This window comes from Asterias rubens, chromosome 6 (genome assembly GCF_902459465.1).
Source record: "Asterias rubens chromosome 6, eAstRub1.3, whole genome shotgun sequence".
In the NCBI taxonomy this organism is placed as follows: domain Eukaryota; kingdom Metazoa; phylum Echinodermata; class Asteroidea; order Forcipulatida; family Asteriidae; genus Asterias; species Asterias rubens.
In genome coordinates, this window is record NC_047067.1 from 20,667,618 (window position 1) to 20,689,956 (window position 22,339).

At 38.6% G+C, this 22,339-nt stretch overlaps 1 protein-coding gene across 1 annotated transcript in view; it reads left to right on the forward strand.

The window, feature by feature from the left end:
- LOC117291725 (formin-like protein 20) overlaps positions 1–22,339 on the forward strand; it is a gene marked incomplete at its 3' end in the record, with an annotated part of 54,113 nt that overhangs the window by 26,007 nt on the left and 5,767 nt on the right. The window contains 7 exon segments of the mRNA XM_033773592.1: positions 380–494; positions 1,036–1,073; positions 16,008–16,046; positions 20,295–20,345; positions 20,797–20,870; positions 21,262–21,329; positions 21,588–21,736. Coding sequence (XP_033629483.1) covers positions 380–494; positions 1,036–1,073; positions 16,008–16,046; positions 20,295–20,345; positions 20,797–20,870; positions 21,262–21,329; positions 21,588–21,736 — 534 coding nt within the window.

Consider the following 22,339-nt stretch of genomic DNA (forward strand, 5'->3'; position numbering starts at 1 on the left):
GTACTGATATCTTATCGGTTAATTAAATGAAAATCAAAATAGAATCCATTCAGAGTGTGAGCTTCAATTGATCTGAATCTTTGTCAGACTGAGCATAAAATGCTATGGGAAAACAAAATGGTGCAGATTATTTGCACACTATGCCTCGGTATGTCCACACTGATACCAAAAGGAATTGATGTAACCATTTCATATTACAGGTTGCAAGTCTTCTAGTTAGTTTAAGTCAAATAATACTTTTGTTACTAATTGTTTTGGGTTTGAATCCCATCCAGGTTGTACACTTCTGATTTTTGTAAAGCTGTAATATACAACTTTAGCAAACCTTACTAGAACTAAATATACTTATAATTTCTGACTTGTTTTTCTTTGACCACAGCCCCATGACCTTCTGGACTCAAGGAGCCACTTTTTCAAGAGCAAGGTCTTCAAACATCCTAACACGTGTCAAGTCTGTAATGAGGTCATCTGGAATGAAGGAAGATCATGCAGAGGTAATTAGTCACCTGATGTCATCACATGATGTCATCACATGATCAATCTTGGTTTTCTCATTTTGGGTGTTGGGTTCCCCAGTTAGGCCTATAGTTGCAGTTAGATCATAGAGCAATGACCACACCATATCTTGACATGTCTCCTCACAATGACTAGAGCAAGCTAGTCGAAATGTTGAGATAAATTAAGAACTCACTTCGCATTAGTGGAGGTAATAACGAGAAGTCCCCTCGATTCACTAAGCGAAAGTAGTAGTCCTGGCCGATTTCCTACCTTCCGTTCCAGTAGTTAATAAGTAGGACAGTTCTTTTCAGACTCCGAAAAATCTCTCAAAGTTTAAAAATCTACTCTGCGGCAGTAGAGAACTTTCCCGAATCCCAAATCTACTCGACGGTAGTAGAAAATAATATAGAGAGACAAGTTCCCAAAAAACATATTCTATCCAACCAAAATAGGCCTATCATTTTATGAGTTTACCAATGTGGGATGTTTCCTCTGTAGCAAGAGAAATGTAACATTTTTTTTCTTCTTATTGAACAGCTTGCAAGTTTGCCTGTCATCGGAAATGTCAGTACAAGGTATGTTAATCTTTTAACCTATTAAATATATGATTAATCTTGCTGCAAAGTGTGCTGCAGTCTCCTTGAATGGTTCTCAAGAGTCTAGCCCACCTTGTTGGGCTGTTACTTTCTTCTCAGCCTAGTCGCCATGGACTATGATAAGACTAGGCATTAAAAGAGAGTCACAACAGCACAACAAGGTGGACTAACATGGGATTTTATAAAAGTTTGATGAAAACTGTTTGGGGGCATTGGGGTTGGATTTTGAAGATTCATCAAGTTACCCAATGATTTTTCTAGCTCATTATTTGAAACTACTTTTCTTGCTAAAATCTGTTTGTGTTTGTGACTCCATTTCTAAACTATGGGGAAAACCTTTGCACAAGTCAGTGGTATACATTGTGTTGAAATTGTCAGAGAGTTGCCTGCAAGAGGTTGAGGGAGCTGTGTCATGTTATCATGGATTCTTTAAACACCAGCTGGAATGATGCAGTAAGCACTCATCAGTTGAAGTCATCAATCTCTGCCCTGAACCATGTGGAAGATATCATGAGTCAAGTATGAATAGACCATCCTTCAGATATTAATTACAGAATCTGCCAAATGATGTTATAACTACTCAGATATCTGTCGTCTATCTGCAACTTCTCACAGCCACAACAAGGTCCACCTATACATTATACATGGCATTTTTTACACCCGAGGGGGAAAATGGCACCGGAGGCGAAGCCAAGGATACCGTATTCCCCTTAGGGTGTACAAAACCCATGGACCCCAATCCCAGTGAGCAACAATTGTTTTGTTATACCTTGGTAACATGATTATACCTCTTTCCAAAGTTCTGTTGTCATCTTCAAACATCATTTACGCGAGTATGCAAAGTTTAATAACAGACGAGCAGTTGTTCAAATAAGAAACCATTCTTCACTGTTCCCTCGAACCCGCGGCTGTTTCGTACTCAGCACTGGGAAATGGACCAATGGTGGGAATGATCAAGGTTATGTACACCGGTTAACAAAACTCATGTTACCCGCCGCGCTGTGCAGCCATGGTACATGCGTTTTTGTTGCACGTCACGTGATTGGTTCTCGAATAAGAAATGTAGGCAGGGTTGTCATTTTGTAAGATGTACTCCAATTACTCATGAGACGGAACATTGGTTGTAGAAGGAACAACTGATGAGAAAAATACATGTTGTGTGTTGGGTTCTCATTTTTAAGATGATGTGTCATACCGATGTTGCTTTATGATGATACATTATCTTAGTCATGTGACAGAATTGCTCCCATTGAAGAAGACGCCCAACCGGTTGACCTTTGTCGTGTTCTAGAGAGAAGCTATGACCTTTCTTAGAAAGCTTTGTAATTAAGACCAATTAGTGGCCTGCAAGGGCATCCTTCTGCTCTACACCAGTACCTTAGATACCCCCCCCCCCCACCACCACTCCTGACGCTGTCTGTGTCACCAGAGCTAGTCCTAGCTCTATGGTGTCACAGATCACAGAAGGGTCAATGTATGTATTGGGAACGAGCCAACAAACAAATTCTGGTGGAAATCATCTTGTTGATCATCACGGTCACCTTGGATACAAATGAGAAGTATAAACTGCATAATAGTTGACAGTACAGATGATTATCATGAAGTAGCCATCTTGGTTGTGTCCCCAATGTGCTGATGCTATTTTGACTTATGATTCACATCATTAAGAAAGGGTCCAGACTGATTTGCAATCCACACTATGTGACTTACATGTACATGTATCAGTATTTGAACTCCTATATTTTCCTATTTCTTACAACAATTAGTTAATTCAACCAATCCATACAAAATCTTGTAACTAACTTTGTTAAAGTCATATTGCCTTTTTCAAAACCTCAGTTGAGACTAAGCTTAGGCAGCATCAGTAGTTTTGAAAACATGCATTTTCACTAGAGGTCTTTAAAAAAGGCAGAGAGCCATGAAGCTTAAGTCAGGATTTTTTGAAAGGGCCATAAATTCAGAAGGGAATATGTATGCTTGTTATATGCTTGATATTGCCAACGTGTGGTAGGTGCCCTTTAATTGCCGTAAGCGGGTTATGTTGCAGATGAGAAAAGTCTAGTGATTGCACCCGTAGGCTGTGGAAATTAATGCCTTGGTGTATGTAGATAGATTGCTAGTTGCTATCTCATAGTGTGTAGGCTGTGGAAATTAATCCCTTGGTGTATGTAGATAGATTGCTAGTTGCTATCTCATAGTGTGTAGGCTGTGGAAATTAATGCCTTGGTGTATGTAGATAGATTGCTAGTTGCTATCTCATAGTGTGTAGGCTGTGGAAATTAATCCCTTGGTGTATGTAGATAGATTGCTAGTTGCTAGCTCATAGTGTGTAGGCTGTGGAAATTAATGCCTTGGTGTATGTAGATAGATTGCTAGTTGCTATCTCATAGTGTGTAGGCTGTGGAAATTAATGCCTTGGTGTATGTAGATAGATTGCTAGTTGCTATCTCATAGTGTGTAAGATGGAAAAGTCTAGTGATTGCACCCGTAGGCTGTGGAAATTAATGCCTTGGTGTATGTAGATAGATTGCTAGTTGCTATCTCATAGTGTGTAGGCTGTGGAAATTAATGCCTTGGTGTATGTAGATAGATTGCTAGTTGCTAGCTCATAGTGTGTAGGCTGTGGAAATTAATGCCTTGGTGTATGTAGATAGATTGCTAGTTGCTATCTCATAGTGTGTAGGCTGTGGAAATTAATCCCTTGGTGTATGTAGATAGATTGCTAGTTGCTATCTCATAGTGTGTAGGCTGTGGAAATTAATCCCTTGGTGTATGTAGATAGATTGCTAGTTGCTATCTCATAGTGTGTAAGATGGAAAAGTCTAGTGATTGCACCCGTAGGCTGTGGAAATTAATGCCTTGGTGTATGTAGATAGATTGCTAGTTGCTATCTCATAGTGTGTAAGATGGAAAAGTCTAGTGATTGCACCCGTAGGCTGTGGAAATTAATGCCTTGGTGTATGTAGATAGATTGCTAGTTGCTATCTCATAGTGTGTAGGCTGTGGAAATTAATGCCTTGGTGTATGTAGATAGATTGCTAGTTGCTATCTCATAGTGTGTAAGATGGAAAAGTCTAGTGATTGCACCCGTAGGCTGTGGAAATTAATCCCTTGGTGTATGTAGATAGATTGCTAGTTGCTATCTCATAGTGTGTAGGCTGTGGAAATTAATGCCTTGGTGTATGTAGATAGATTGCTAGTTGCTATCTCATAGTGTGTAAGATGGAAAAGTCTAGTGATTGCACCCGTAGGCTGTGGAAATTAATCCCTTGGTGTATGTAGATAGATTGCTAGTTGCTATCTCATAGTGTGTAAGATGGAAAAGTCTAGTGATTGCACCCGTAGGCTGTGGAAATTAATGCCTTGGTGTATGTAGATAGATTGCTAGTTGCTATCTCATAGTGTGTAGGCTGTGGAAATTAATGCCTTGGTGTATGTAGATAGATTGCTAGTTGCTATCTCATAGTGTGTAAGATGGAAAAGTCTAGTGATTGCACCCGTAGGCTGTGGAAATTAATCCCTTGGTGTATGTAGATAGATTGCTAGTTGCTATCTCATAGTGTGTAGGCTGTGGAAATTAATGCCTTGGTGTATGTAGATAGATTGCTAGTTGCTATCTCATAGTGTGTAAGATGGAAAAGTCTAGTGATTGCACCCGTAGGCTGTGGAAATTAATCCCTTGGTGTATGTAGATAGATTGCTAGTTGCTATCTCATAGTGTGTAAGATGGAAAAGTCTAGTGATTGCACCCGTAGGCTGTGGAAATTAATGCCTTGGTGTATGTAGATAGATTGCTAGTTGCTATCTCATAGTGTGTAAGATGGAAAAGTCTAGTGATTGCACCCGTAGGCTGTGGAAATTAATCCCTTGGTGTATGTAGATAGATTGCTAGTTGCTAGCTCATAGTGTGTAGGCTGTGGAAATTAATGCCTTGGTGTATGTAGATAGATTGCTAGTTGCTATCTCATAGTGTGTAAGATATATACTAATACCCAAAATACCCAAGAATATTGCTGTAATACAGTATCCATTTTCTACTCCAGTCCAACCATCTATTTCACATGTCCATATACAAAGTCCACATGTACAAGTAAGTACATGTGGACTTGTTGTAAATGTTCCAATCATTTTGTTATCGTGAAGAAATACCAAATGCGATGCACATAATTGTATGAGTAACTTGTATTGAGCAAGTTTTTCTTATTTGACAAAATAAGTTTTGGAAAGCTGCATGGTCTCAAATGAGAATTCCTTTTATACACAATGATAAAAACAATGAGATTTAGGTTAATTTTGCTAGCTCTTTGGAGCTGGAAGTGCCAATGATGGTGTAATTAATTTCTGTATAACATTTGTATTATTCATTGAGAAGGTAATGACATTTCTGGCCCAGTATCAACAGTAATTAACAGTCAACATGGTTCTAATGGTCTATTTAACAATTAAGACATTTGAGTACACAGCGTTGTGGTGTGCTATGGTGTGCTATGGTGCATCATAATGCTGATGATACCAGTGAGGAATATGTCAGTAATGCTAGGTATGAGCCACTGACCTTAGGGGTTATGTCTTGTGTTTATGTTGTCTGAGGGGATGATGTGAAAAAGGGAAAATTGCTCAGGTTTTAATGAACCCAAAGGATTAGAATAGTTCACTTCCATGTGCCAATTATGGCTGTATTTTTTTTAAAAGCAATCTACCTCGTTACTATACCTTTATAAATATCAATTAAAGTTACCCGTCTTGATTTGTTGACACCCATAGTGATTAATGGAGGAGTCTAAATTGAAACCTCAGTTAAATCCCCTGTGCAATACATTATTGGCCTATTCCATTTTCCGATCAACCATTAGATGGGGAGAGGGGGGATTGCTTTAGTGATTGAATGCTGATTAACTCCACAACTATTCATTCATCTTCTTCTGGGAGCATTTCTTGTCCAGTGCTGGCAAAGTATCCATTTTGTCATCAAGTAGACTTTGAGAGCTGAACTTGTTTTCTTCAAGACACCCATAAAATAGTCTCGGTGGTAACTCCTCTGGACCTGAGTGTGTGTTGATGCCCAAGATGATGATATTAGTTGTGGTCTACTTCATGACCCTGGCTCTTTAAGTCTAGACGTAGACTCTCTCGTTGTCAACTTGTGGACAGTTATAGCTATAGTTTCAAGAGAGAGTAGTCGCGTTTTACAGTTGTCATTCTGGACGTCATTGGAGTTGGTGTTAAGTTTGCTTTCTGATGTTGTTAATGTTGAACACAGCAGGTAAGTATTCCAATACTTAGAAACTGTCACTAAAGTCAGACATTATAATTATGCAACTTTTCAAGCGATCGGCTGATTTTCTTGTTTTGGATTTCTCAGCTGTAAAGTTGAAGAACACAAAGTCTTTCTTGACAAACTGCAGCAGTTGTATCTGTTGTAAAGCCTTATGGTGTTATAACTACACTGCTTTGAATGTGTTGATTTAGTTTGATTCCAAGAGTTTCAAAAAGTAGACTTTTGTTTCATTTTTATCTATTTTTTATTTATTTTTTTAATTTGATTTATTACTTGTTTGTTGTTGTTGTTTTCATATTATTTGCAGTGCTGTCTTTACCAAGCCTAATATCATTTGGCAAAACCAATCATACTGCCAGTTGAATTTCTTGATGCCTCATATCAAAGTCTGTAAACCTTATTCTTCCAAAATGCTTCTTCAAATTGCATTCAGAGTGATAGTTACATATGAATAATTAATATATCTTATTAATAAAAAAAAATTCAATAAAAGAAGTGTCTGCTTTAACAAACTTTCTCGTTCTTATCTGAGCCTTGAAGAAAGTGACCCAGTCATGACACTTGTGTCCTTAAAGCAAGACACATAACCATAATTGCTTTGTCCAGTGCATGGCTATAGACAGGTTGACCTTATAGGCCTAAATAAATTGCCAAAAGAACGGGTTGAATGTGTTATTCTCGATCAGCTGTAGAACAGAATCTGGATTTGTGTTATTTAGAATTTGTCTTCTGTTAAAAAAATCAATAGATCTGTACCGTCCTTGATAACCTTGATAACCTTTTAATTGTGAGGTTTGATTGTCAACAAAATCTGAACCAAGTACATCCTCGCAAAACCAAGTACATCCGCGCAAAATCAACTTGAATAATTCTTTTCCTCTTCCCTATAAAACCATTTGAATTATTATAAAAGAGATTTGAATTGTTGAGCTGGGCATACAGCCGGCCCTGCAGATCAGCATAGATAATCCTGACAGCCGGCCCTGCTGATCAGCATAGATAATCCTGACAGCCGGCCCTGCTGATCAGCATAGATAATCCTGACAGCCGGCCCTGCTGATCAGCATAGATAATCCTGACAGCCGGCCCTGCTGATCAGCATAGATAATCCTGACAGCCGGCCCTGCTGATCAGCATAGATAATCCTGACAGCCGGCCCTGCTGATCAGCATAGATAATCCTGACAGCCGGCCCTGCTGATCAGCATAGATAATCCTGACAGCCGGCCCTGCTGATCAGCATAGATAATCCTGACAGCCGGCCCTGCTGATCAGCATAGATAATCCTGACAGCCGGCCCTGCTGATCAGCATAGATAATCCTGACAGCCGGCCCTGCTGATCAGCATAGATAATCCTGACAGCTGGCCCTGCTGATCAGCATAGATAATCCTGACAGCCGGCCCTGCTGATCAGCATAGATAATCCTGACAGCCGGCCCTGCTGATCAGCATAGATAATCCTGACAGCCGGCCCTGCTGATCAGCATAGATAATCCTGACAGCCGGCCCTGCTGATCAGCATAGATAATCCTGACAGCCGGCCCTGCTGATCAGCATAGATAATCCTGACAGCCGGCCCTGCTGATCAGCATAGATAATCCTGACAGCCGGCCCTGCTGATCAGCATAGATAATCCTGACAGCCGGCCCTGCTGATCAGCATAGATAATCCTGACAGCCGGCCCTGCTGATCAGCATAGATAATCCTGACAGCCGGCCCTGCTGATCAGCATAGATAATCCTGACAGCCGGCCCTGCAGATCAGCATAGATAATCCTGACAGCCGGCCCTGCTGATCAGCATAGATAATCCTGACAGCCGGCCCTGCTGATCAGCATAGATAATCCTGACAGCCGGCCCTGCTGATCAGCATAGATAATCCTGACAGCCGGCCCTGCAGATCAGCATAGATAATCCTGACAGCCGGCCCTGCAGATCAGCATAGATAATCCTGACAGCCGGCCCTGCTGATCAGCATAGATAATCCTGACAGCCGGCCCTGCAGATCAGCATAGATAATCCTGACAGCCGGCCCTGCTGATCAGCATAGATAATCCTGACAGCCGGCCCTGCAGATCAGCATAGATAATCCTGACAGCCGGCCCTGCTGATCAGCATAGATAATCCTGACAGCCGGCCCTGCTGATCAGCATAGATAATCCTGACAGCCGGCCCTGCTGATCAGCATAGATAATCCTGACAGCCGGCCCTGCTGATCAGCATAGATAATCCTGACAGCCGGCCCTGCTGATCAGCATAGATAATCCTGACAGCCGGCCCTGCTGATCAGCATAGATAATCCTGACAGCCGGCCCTGCTGATCAGCATAGATAATCCTGACAGCCGGCCCTGCAGATCAGCATAGGTAATCCTGACAGCCGGCCCTGCAGATCAGCATAGGTAATCCTGACAGCCGGCCCTGCTGATCAGCATAGATAATCCTGACAGCCGGCCCTGCTGATCAGCATAGGTAATCCTGACAGCCGGCCCTGCTGATCAGCATAGATAATCCTGACAGCCGGCCCTGCAGATCAGCATAGGTAATCCTGACAGCCGGCCCTGCAGATCAGCATAGATAATCCTGACAGCCGGCCCTGCAGATCAGCATAGGTAATCCTGACAGCCGGCCCTGCAGATCAGCATAGATAATCCTGACAGCTGACAACCTTGACATTTCAACAATTGATAACGATGGCCAACTCAAAGACTCATTTCTCAAAATGATAGGCACTGGAAATTTGATGAATCAGAATGGCACATTAAATTAGGATGACCTCAGGTGAGGTCAGGCAAACAATCCGTGTATGATCCAGTTAAGGGATCTATTCCACTCCATTTGATCCAGTATAAAGGGGAACTTCTTTTATCTTGGCAAACGTCACAGATTTTTCTCGGAAAGCAAAGATAAAACAGACTTGTGAAAAGGTTAATCATTAAGGTGTTTTTTAATCATTGAAACTACTTTATTTGTGGGAAAAGTAATAGTCCTTCAAAATATGTCCATTTCAATCAACAAGTTTCACTGAATCATGTGGAACAAAACTGAAACAGTTCTCAAAAATAACATCCAGGTGTTTGAGATGGAGCCAAGATGATGTCAATCTTGGAAAGAGTTGGCCCTGAGTTGTAAACAATGACGATGTACCCTTTTGTTTGTCATGTATAATGTACCATGAAGGAATAGAGAATCTGGTGTTTGTGCAACCAGCATCTATATCTGTTGGGTACTGTGTAAACATCTTGGGAGGATATACTATCTTAGATAGTTGTCCTTGAGTTATAAACAATAGCAACCTTAAATTAGTCATTCATAATGTGAAGTCAACAAGAAGAGTGTCACTGTCAAGGTGACACCATGTTGACAAACAATCATGACAAAGAGGTTCTGCATCAGGTTGAGTGACTTGGCTTCCATTCAGGACATCTCATCAGAAGAATCAAGTTGGGGAAAGTTGACTGAAATTGTCATTTAAGAATTGAACAGTTTCTTAGAGCGTATCTTGACAGAACAGTATTTGATTGGTGAGTTTGTTTTTTTATTTCCCTCAGTAACATTGTCTTAATTTTTTTTTTTTTACATTTTTGTGTGTGTGGCTTTAGTGCTTGGTTTTCTTCACTTCTACATGCACGTACATGTATGTATGTTTCGATGATAATATTGCGGCCATTATTGACTGATGACACTGTTGAACCATGGAGGTGGTTAAACCAGTAAAAAACTCAACCATATGTTCATCTTGCATACATTAAAACCAAGTCCCACACAGATACCATTGAGTGCTCATTATATCAAACAATGGCACACACGGTTCTTCATATTATAAACAACTATTTATTATTCTGTAAATAATTGAGTTGGTAACTGATATTGAAAGTGCAGGTGACCTTAACCTATGATACAGGTATTGTACTCTCTGTTTTATTATTAATGCATTAGCGATAGTCAAATCTCTTTTCTTTTGTGACATACAAAAAACACAAAAATAAAACAAAGGCATGAAGAACTTATACACATATTATGAGCCCATCTCACTTTCTATGTGTCATATTGCACCCACGTTCCTGAAACCTAGGATATAAATGGCACTAATTGGACCCCTGCTGGGTATTTGGCAGTCATAAGACAAAAATGGCAAGTTTCTGGAACAAAATTGTTATTTGAAACCTTCTGCGTGATATGTTAATTATGTACAGTGGTTCATAGTGAGGTACTCTTGTTTTAAAGATACTTTTTGGCATTGTAGAAAAAGGATAGTGACATTGTAGGCTTGCAATAGTGAGTGGTTTTCTACAAATTTAGTTTTTAAAGAAGTACACAATGTGTCTATTTCATGGAGTTGCCATCTTGATTTTATGTCCCTTTAGTTAGAACTGTTTTTGATGGAATATGATGACTACGCTCCTCATGTTTTTTTGAAAGAGGTTAACTCTTGTGAACCAAAACCCAAACACATTGTCCTGTCATAATTCATTTTTCCCCTGGTGATTTATTTGATGAATTATGGATATTTCCAGATGACACTCCTGCATACCTGGCCCTGAAGTTAAAGACGAAGTACTGGATTTGGTTATCATACAACAATATTTGACTAGTTTCAATATGGACGCTTTGATGGTAATGTGTACACCAGTGCCAACACTTTTTGGGAAAGATTCCCATTTTGAAGTTCTCCAAACCATGGAGCATGTCCAAACTCACCATTTCAATTGTCCTGATTCAAATGTTTGTTATGAATGTTCATAAATCCCTGACAAAACAAATCATTCTGTTCTGTTTTCTATAAAATGTGACTGGTCTTGGGTGAAATTGTCATAGGTTGATTGTATGATGTGGTTTTTGAAAGTGAATGAATTCTTGAATACAATAAAATGTTATTCTGCGCGTCCCCTTTAACTTTGTACACATTGGCTCACTCTATTTGGTATTGCACTATTTTTAGTCTGGTATGCAGACATCTGGATTGAAACACTTGACCCGTTCTTGCCCAAACTACCGATCCAGATAAGACCAAAGATCCTCTCATATTGTACTCAGTGGAAATACTTGGTTAGTTTCTGAAAAGGAGATACACAGTGACTGTGTAGAAAATGGATGTATTTCCTGAAGGAAAGGTACAAACATTGGTTTGTGGTAGAGAGAAGGTTCATTTCATCATCCAGGAGAAGATACATTTTGTCTCTTGATATTTTTCTTGAAAAATAAAAAGATAGGAGTGACTACCCTGTAAGAAAACTAAAGATTTATAAATGCAGGGAATACATATACATTTCTCTTTATTTATTAATTACTTTTTATTGGATTTGTTTGCATCTTGAAAACTTCATAGGGGGCATACATGTAGAGGGTCAGAATAGAGGTGTTGTTCCAAAAAAAACGCAGATGCTTGACGAATTGCAAAACAAGACCAGATAGTATCAACTGGATTGGTTATTTGAAGACTTGTTTACAGAGTCACATCCAGAAAGGTCTTAACCCCTACTACCATCAATAGTTTTCGCTTCAAGAACATATTTTGTTATTTCTCCTGTCAAAAAACAACTATCAGTGTTTATTTCTTAAGATACAATCAGGTCTTAGGTTGAGATCTCTGCTGGTTTGTTATATGATATTTTATCTCAGGAAGCCGGTGAGACAAGAATGTTTAATGAAAAAGTTTGATGAACGACTCCATGTACTGATTGCTCACTGCAGAGTGGGGGTGGTAATTAACATTCATACATTATTGAACTTGACAGAAACCAAAGAGAAGTAAATAGACTTCACGTAGAGACAAACAACAGATAACTTTTACCCTCACTCGACACCCTAGTGCCTTATTCCCACATTTTGTTTATTTTTGACACCACTGTGTATACATTTCAGTGTAACTTGAGAGACCCTGGCCTCTAGAATGGTATTGACAAAAACAAGAGATGTGTTGACCCCAGATGACCTTTTGTAGTGCAGGTGTACCTGTTGGGTCTAGTCATTGATTGAGGATTGAACCCTGGAGTTGAACTCTTATCATGATTAGTGTTATTTTTCAATTCCGCGACTGCACATTAAAACACATTAGACATTTCTGTTCAAATCACCACAGCTTATTGGATTGTCACAGGTTGGGCCAGTAAGTTGCCATTTATGATAATGCACGTTGACAGTGAAATATGCACAACAACTGTTGCCTAAAAAGTACTTCCATCCTTTAATGTTAATAACTTTGGACACCCAAAAGTCATTGTGCATAATTGTACTCTATAGCCTACTTAAAAATACTTTGTACATGCATACTGAACATCTAGAAAGAGTTTTTGAAGTTTTTTGTGTGTAATTGTAAAAACAAAAAAGGTGCATGTAGGAGTTTAGGCGACTTTGAACTTGTTTTTTGTGTAAATGTGTTCATATCGTGCTAATATTTCCTCATCTAAGGACAACCTCTTAAAGGATCAGGTAGGAGTTATTTGCAACTTTGAATTTGTTTTTTGTGTAAATGTGTTCATATCGTGCTAATAGTTCCTCATCTAAGGACAACCTCTTTAAGGATCAGATCAATGGCATGGAATTCACTCCTCCATGAACCCAGAGAGGTCATTCGGGGTCAACAATGGCTCTCTAACATTTGGTGTTTGGATGATTTATGTCCAGTAAAGGGCTGTAAAAGTGATTTAAAATCAGACAAGTATTCAATGGTATGTCATGACATGAAAGGGTCAGCACTGGCGCATGGATTATTACTTAGTTTTGTGTGTTGTTTCCATGACAACATGAAACTTTAAAGGTGCACAAACATCATGGACATTTGCGAGTCATGACTTCTTTTCTTGGGTTTCTATGTTAATTGCAACTCTGGTTTTGCGCCAAAACTACTCTACTCTTGGAAAATGACCATACTTTGTGTAAAAGGAGAAACAATAGATTTTGAAATTAATTTGTTACAACCATGATTTAACAGAAAGAAAATTAATGTGTGAGTAAGTAATGGTCCCCTCTAAAATGATTATGTTTGGATCTCTTGTCTATCTGGACATTAACATTTAAGCCCCTAGTGAGAAGTTATGAATCATGTATGTGAAGAGATTTGGTTGTCAAAATCAATCAATTAAAATAAAATACTGAACACATTCCCCCTATTAGTCAAGCAGTAAGTTTGCATACATAAGAATCTTTCAAATTAAATATTGTTCCTCGCACCACTGCGTTTGTTTTAGAATCATCCAGCAGTTATTTGAAATAATCCACCATTCCAAAATGACATTGTTTGCAGCACCAACCACGACCAACGAAGAAAACCAACCAAAAGTAGTGTCTCACAACCCTCCTTAAATCAAAAACCAAAAACATCTCAATGACTTACAAATGTCATGAGGGATACTACTCAGTTTCATTTGTCCATAGCCTGCAATTGATGATGCGTTTGGCCCGTTGTCGAAGCCCAAGTCCACCAAGTTAGCAAGCATGCAAAGAATCTGCATAGCGGGCACACTCCATATTTGTCTATGTTTACTGTGGGCCCCTTGGCCTTGTTGAACACTGTGTGTATACAGTTGAGTTAGTGCCAGAGTTTATACCAGTGTTGTGTTTTCTTATAGCTCCATGCTAGTACTATACTAACTAGCAGTCAGGAATATACTCTGTAGAAATGCTCATCTCATTGCACTAGTGTTAATGATTGGACGCTTATCTTGATTGCAGTTTGGTGGATGTTTGTTGTTTAAAGTCGGTGTCATCAGGTTTTGTATTTTTTCTTATTTGGGACTGATTGATTTGTTGGAGTTACTGGACTGAATTTGTATTCTTGGAAGGTGTTTTCTGCTATGGTCATTTGTACTTAGTAGGTGAGTAAACAGATTGCTGGTTGAACGGTTTTACTTACGTTGTTTTCTTCTTTCATTTTGTCCCGTTTTGTTAAATTTTACACAGCAGTATTCACTTTCAAAGACACAACTCTTTAACTAAGTAGGGAAATGTCAAAATTAGTTGCTTTGTCAGTGGCTCAGATTGCTGCAAGTCTTGTTTGTATATTTGGTGCTGTAGCCATAGCCATAACCGCATCCAATTGATTTGGATGTGGGTTAATAACATGCTCACTTGATACAAGCATCAGTTTTGTGTCAACCTTTGGTGCCCCACTCTGCAACTTCAACAAAAATGGTTAAATCCTGTGTTTTGTGCAACGCATAATACTATTTTATAGGTTAGTTTTATAATTAATGTGATGTGAGATCATATAAGTCTCAAAACAAATAAGTCAGCATTGGATTTAAGCCATTAGCTGGAGGATTTGTAGGTTTGTCTCTTTTTTCCACCTTTAAAAACTTTTAATTTTATTGGGCAGTGAAGTAAAATAGAATGAAGCCAAAATGCTTGACCTCAAACATCTGGTTGGAAGTGTTGAAGGGCAAATTTATGCTGACTGTTTTACGAAAACCATGTTTGACTTAAATTCACAAACCCAAGGTAGTTTTAAGTCAAGATACGTGCTTTGTAACTTAGCAAGAAAACAGACCTTTTCATTTTGTGGCTTTTGTGTGACATTGCATAGAGTCAGAGGTGAGATGCCAGAAGTCATGAGTCTCTTGAAACATTGTATGGTCTTGAGGTCATGTTACAGAGTTTATTGGGATGAATGTATTCCTCTGCCAAAGAAACATGTAGGACTTTCAAAATCAAATCTGGATATGGTGCTGGAATCTGTATGACGGTGAGGATGTTTGATAAATCACCCCCCCCCCCCCTTCAAACTAAAATAGAGAGTTTGGGTGTTGAGTTATCATGACTTTGGATTTTCTTAGAATGAGGAAAGATAAAAGTAAATTGCCTGGAAGGATTCTTCACAGTTTGGGAAGTTGCTGCCGGACAGAACTGAAAATAAGCCGGATTAGTCTTTATTTAGTTGTTGCATCTTGATAAAGTAATCAACTGACAATAGCTGCACAGTTTAATATATGGAAGAGTGGCATACTGGTTCTTAGGTTGAAAATCTGCATGGACAGCTGTCTTTTAGATAATTGTATTTTAAACACAAACCAATTTGGATTTCTAATTCATTTAAGTATGTTTACAGTACCAAAACTTCCAGAGGTTTCTTCACACATGCTTTTGTGACATTAGATTTTGGTGACCCTTTTTCCCTTTTGACTGGCAGTGGCAGACGCCTGCCTGCCCGATTCACTCCTACAAGATCCATCAAGAAATTGATGACGCGTGCCAGTTTTGCCTCCTAGTGTCCTGCATAACTCTATTGTGGAAGATATGTTGTTGGTATCGGTTGACATGCCCCCGTGGTTGCTGACAGCATGGAGAGAGTAGAGTACGCTCAGCCAGATGCTATATTCAGAATGAAGGAATCTGCAGTACTAAATATTCACAGTTCTTGTTGTCCATGTAGTATCGTTTGTAATTTCTTTTCATTACTTCACTGTATATGATCCAAAGGCCACTACTGCAAGATAGTTTTTCTAGCTTCTTCATACTGCTTTAAGGGTCCCTGGATCTGAGGTGTGGGACCAAATTAACTTGAGTTATCTGATAATATAAGGTGAACTTTTCATTGCAGGTGGACAGTCCCTGGTGACTGTTATGATTTGATAATTAAGATGTTTAATTGTTCACTTTTATAGATAATATATTTATTTTTTATTTTTTGTTTGTTATAGGTCACAACAGAATGTAAATCTTCTGTGAATAATGCTCAGGTATGTATTTCAAAATGTTTCTTCTTTCCCTTGAACTTGTTTTAAATCTCAAGTTTGTGTTTGGTAAAGATAAATCCGATGGACTCTATGTGATTGTGATTGATCAGTATGTTATGGCTCTAATGGGTACAGGTCCTACACTTGGAGTTAAGCTCCCAACATTCCTTTTAGACCAGGACCAAATCTCGCTGTGCAAAAGTTATCAGGGAACCAGTTACAAACAATATTATTTACATTGTGTTTTGGGTGGTAACCTATTTTCTTCTGGGCAAGATTTGTTTGGCTTGAGCCAATTTTTGGAGGTTACAAACAGCATTGTGAACTAGGGCACAAATATCTGAATTATTTTAGACCACAGAGTCATGAATAGATCAAACCTTTGCTAACAATACCGATGCATACATTTAGGCTAATTAGATCAAACCTTTGCTAACAATACCAATGCATACATTTAGGCTAATTAGATCAAACCTTTGCTAACAATACCGATGCATACATTTAGGCTAATTAGTTAGTCCTTTCAACAGTTTGCACCTGTGCAGGTGATCTATAAAATGTTGATTTTTTTCAGACTTCTAGCCTAATATATACCTAATAGTGATCACAATGGTTGAACTACTTGCAAAGAAATCAGTACTGTCATTCTATTTTATGAGCCTATAACTTCACCCTACTTTGTGAAGGAATCGTTTCAGGGCTGACCAACTTTCTATAAAACCAAAAATGGAACTCTTTTATCATGTTTTGTTGCCCTGATTTATTCTATCAGGTGGCTTTAACATATCTTGACAAGATTTGTATAAATGAAAAGTTTATCAGAAAGATTACTGAACGCCACTTTTGCCGAAAAAAATGGATGAAGTTGAGAGAATAAGGTCACTGCACCCCTGAACTGCTTGGTATGAAGCATACCAGCACGTTCTTTCCCTCATGGGTGTTGTTGTCAAAAAGAAAGGTATGCCGCTGAAGGGAAGGAAAGTCCTTGATTCTCCCCTGCTGGTTGGCCGTTATTATACGGACTGGCTGGGAGTAGTGACTGGTTGGCTGTTATTGACTGGGTGGAATACTGCCCTCCTCTCTATCTCTGCAGCTGCTGTTTATACCTGGAAATAGCCATCTTAATTTGCAAGATTCCCAGGTCATGTGACTCCTAGCGGCAGATGGTTTCATTCATGAAGTCTTTCTCTCGCAATATTTAGAGAACTTAGTTCCATAGCTGCCAAACACAAATATAAAGATTTAAGTTCACTATGTCCTGCTAAATCAATATGCCTTGACAGTATAGGCCTATAAAAAGCCACTGGTCCTGATTTTCTCTTGGTATTTAATCACAGCTCACCTGACACCTTTTGCCATTGACTGTACTGAGAGTTTCAAGAAGTTATTATTTTCTGCAGTTAGTCTCTCCTTGATTTGGGTTCCCAGGAAGTCTACTTCTGTTACTGACTACATTTTCCTCTCTGTTTAAAGATGTGATTTTGTGTAAAATAAACAGATTAATGGATGCATTCTGACTGGTTGACTAAAGAAGTTTTCCAACATTGTGGCGTGTCTTTGATCTGGTCCTTGCTCTATGCTTTGATAATATCTGAACTGAATCACCATAGGCATAACATTTAATACCAATCCATGCCGTTGCAGAATAATCACCTCTTCCTTAGGGCTGTTAGAAAACACATTAAATGCTCCTTTTGTATTGGAAGGGTGCATTAATGAATGAAGATTCTTTATGCATCAAGGATGGATCATGTCTTCCTATAAATAAGACACTGATGGAAATTGTTCTTTTATCACAAAGCCTGGATTCGATTCTTTCAGTTTAAAGATATTTTTGGAGGTTGATGAAAAGATACCTGTTCATCTGAAGAAAAAAACTTGTATGAAGAAAAAGTCTTAATTTAAAGAGTTGGGGAAAATTTTTTTTCGAAAAAAAAAAAAAACGTTTCAGAAAAAGATGTTTCATGAAAAGTGTTTAATGTCAGTTTCCTGTGACGTTTTCTGAGAACAAGATGACTGGAATAGTGCATGTGCACTTCCACCCCACCATTCCTGTAGGGAGGGTGTCTTTAATTAAAACATGGCTGACTCCGATGATCCAAGTCATGGATGTCATCAAAGCAGTCATTCTTGTTGGATGTTGTCACGTACTGATGTGTCGCAATACCAGAGCAACCTCAAATGACCTCACTCTGTCATCCTCCAGAGATGACTTTGAAAAGACGTGACTTAACGGCGCCTTAACTCCGATCCTACACCAACTAGCAAAACAAGATGAAAATGATTAAGAAATGAATGTTTATTAAGAAAGATGCTGGAGGCTTTCTCCCCAATTAGAACTCGGTATCACTTGATATTCTGACAATTTTTTTTTCAAGGGGGTGTGAACGTTTGTTTTCATTGGGAGTTTTTTTCTCTTTAAAGGTCGACATTCTGCCTTGGCAAGAAAGCTGCATCTCAATGGCATTAAGATGTTGTGTTTTAAATACCAAGCCAGAGATACATTATAAAGACATAACTTACAAGATAAGGTAGATGCATTGGTAATGATGTGAGACTGTGTTTTGTTGTCTCTACCCCTACTGAATCAAGATAAGGTACTAGGTGCATTGGTAATGATAAGAAACTGCTGAATGGAGATAAGGTAGATGCAGTGGTAAACTGCAGAATCTTCTTTACATCATTGGTACCTCTAGGATGCTCACTCTAAGATCGCATCCATCTTATCTTACATGATTGAAATGGATGCGGCAGAATGAGTAATCCTCAGACATCATTGATTAACAGTGAATCATTCAAAACAACAACGAACTAAGAGTTATGTGTGTCTTATTTATAACTTGGTTTAGGGTTTGCATTTCTCAGTAATGATCAAATCAGACATTGAGGAACCTTTCATTATATCTTGTTGAGCTGTTTCATGTCTGGTTGAGCTGTTTCATGTCTGATAAACACTGCAAGATGGATAACCTGAGCATCTTACCCTGAAGGCAATCAAATACCAGAACCTCAAGAGTTACAAAAGATATATCACAGTCAAGTCTCTTTGAATCCCGTTTTTATTGCGCCGATAACTCCCAGTTTTATGTTGGGCTTTATCATCATCAGGAGTTGTTATGTTCTGTCGGCACTCAAGATGGACCACATGATTTATCTTCTCCCTTATTTCTGTCTTCTTTCTTTTCTTGAGCGAGTGAGATATGACTTCCTCTCCTCCTCCTCGTAGTAAAGTTGTTGAGGATCATTGGTTTGGAGAAACATGTCAAAGAAGAGTTGTTTCTGGTTTCCTTTCACCCTTGCTATGGATGTACTTTTTGGGATGCATCAGTGACTTGTGGAATTCCAGAGATAACCAGTTGTGAAGTTGGCGTATGTATCTTGTGGTTCTTAAAAAAGACTGCCACAATGTTCGTTGAGATGCAGGATGTAGAGAAAGAAGACATGTTGGTCTGAACTAAAAGGCAACATTATACTTTCAAATCCACAAATTTTTTTTATATTTTTTTTATATATATTATTTTTTAAGTGCCACTTGAATCAGCAATAGGGAATATTTACAATTTTTTCAAATCTGAGTTATTTTCATCTTTAGTTTGTTCTTGATGCCTGAGGAAACTTCCATTTGTATAGATGTTCTGCTTTAAAGCAGCTAAGTGAAATTGGGCCCTGGAAATCTTAACTAGTATTGTAAACTGATAATATGTCCTTGCTTGCAGAACTTATTACTAATTTGTAATCAAACAAATAGTGCTGTAGAACAAAGTTTACATATCTACTGGTTTAGTCACTTGATTGTTGAATAACTGAAATTCTCAAGTAACTTATGACGTTACCTTCATGAATGTTCTTGGAAGACTCTGTGGATGATTAGTCATGGCATCTTGATGGGGAAAACATGTTCAGAGTTAAGTTTCTGTTTTACCTGCCCAGATGTGTCAGTGAACTAAAAAGGAATTCCTGTAAACCTTGAATTGTTAGACATGTCCCTCTAATTCAAATCTGGGCCCCTTCATCATTCCTAGGAGCTATGAATTGGAAAATGTCTCTTAACAAGATGTTTTGCATAGCAACTATTCATGGCGGAAAACTTTGAGGAGAACAGACCCTGGTACATTGTTTCTGTAACAGCATTAAAGCCAAACAAAACTAAATATTAATTGACATTCTCAATTAACTTGTGACTCTAGTACCTCTACGCTGTTTAAAATATTATATTATATTATGGGTATATTTTACTTTTGTTTCTTACAGCACAGTAATAGCCTCAGCCAACCACAAGCCCAAAAACCTCAACTGAACTTGGTAAGTAATAACTAAATGTCTTGTATTTTATTTCATGTTATTTTTAGTTCTTTATTCTTACTTAATGACAACTATGCCAAAGATTCGTTTGGTTTGATGTTTATAATTGCCAAGTACATGTACACTAGTTGTTCTTTTCAAGGGACATTTCAGGTTGAAATATTGATGTTATCTATCTACATCTCCTTGTAACAAACTGCTTTGGAGGACATTGAGGCAGTACTGACTGGTGATTGTATGACTAGCTCTTCCACCTGCCTTGCTTTTTGTTTTATTTTCTTCTGGGAGTTTGGCAAACCCTAAGCCTCTCCAGTCATTGATGGTGTGATCCTTCTTCTTCCCATGTATCTTTCTTTCCATGCTCTGCCACAAAATCCCAGGCTCTGTTCAGGCCCGTCATGAATTTTAATTTGATTCACAATTTTGACTCTAACATCTTGTGTGTTTGCAGAAAAGAGTTTCCATTGATAGTAATCAGAACAAGATGACAGCTCACGTCCATGCAGAAATCTCACCAATGTCCAGGTAATAAACCAAACCAACCCGGGCCCAATTTCATGGCTCTGCTTACCGCCAAATTCTGCCCTTACAATCACAATTCACCGCTTTACGTGCTAGCACCAAATTTCTGCGCTAGCCTTGTAAGCGTAGAATGCCTAGTAATGTGGAATACACATGCGCAGAAGCCAAAATGTTTCTGCTAGCCCGTGGGCTACGCTTGGCATAAGCACTGAATTCCCTGCTTTTGTAAGCGCCGATTCTGTGCTTATGGTTAGCAGAGCCATGAATGTGGGCCCTTGTCTATCACTGTGTTGTGAACCACCATAACTTTATTCCAGACCAACTGAAAGCTTCTTAAACAGGCTGGTTCCTGCTGAAGACTTATGACTAAATCCTACTTTTGTTTTTGTTTCAGAGGAGGGGAGAGCAATATCAAGTACTCCTTTGACCTGGATGTTGACTACATCACAGAAAGACTCATTGGTAAATACATTTATTATTTAAAAAGAAATCTTTAATTGATTTGTTTTTCTGCCCTTGCTCCATTTCAAGTTTTAAAAATGTATTTTTCTAAATCACTTACCAAGCTAGCCAATCCCCAAGAACAGAGAATATTTAGTTGTTGCTTTCACTAAGACATGTCCATTGTTTCTTTGATGAAATGTCTAGAGTTTGATTACATGATGTGATAAACATATTGAATATCAGTTATTGATGTCAATCAATGTTTTATTATATTAGGTGTCTCCTTCCCATCCGGAGGCTTAGAGGCCCAGTACCGTAGCAACCTCAAGGATGTAGTACGGATGCTCAAGAGTAAACATCAAGATAATTATGTCATCTTCAACCTCTCTCAGAAACGTCATGACCTCAATAAGCTGAATTCCCAGGTTAGTTATACCCTGAATGATGGGCCTCATTTACTCTGTACAGATACTTGTATAGATGATTTAAAGGGCCACACCATTTGCTTCCAGTCTCTGTTTGCTCAAATTGACTTGAACTAAAGATAACACAACATGACTGCAGTGTAATAATGTAATCAAAACATCAAAGTTTCGTATTTAACATTGACATAAAACTTTCACAGCTATGTGATGCTCTCTTTAGGGACTCTGAACTGGGATTTTATTCTCAATATATTTGTTTTCAATTTCAGCAGTGAGCTCTAGACATCACCAGAAGATGAACTATAACATGCTTTTTCATTTCGAAGTTGCCCACTTTTAATTTAGTATTTATTTGTACATATTTGATTTATTTTTAATCATGGCTGAGAGCACTTTAAGCAGGAATATTCTCATGGTGAGAGCTTTCATCGAGAGAGCTTTTGAATACTTATTGAACCATTTTGAAATGAGGTTGTTATGTCTGGGGATGTATATTTTGATGAGGTGTTGAATGTCGTTGCCTCTCTTGGAGACCTTCATTTACTTGCATAGCATTTGAACCTAACATCTGCCTATACAGATGTCTCTCCAGCTAAGTGTATT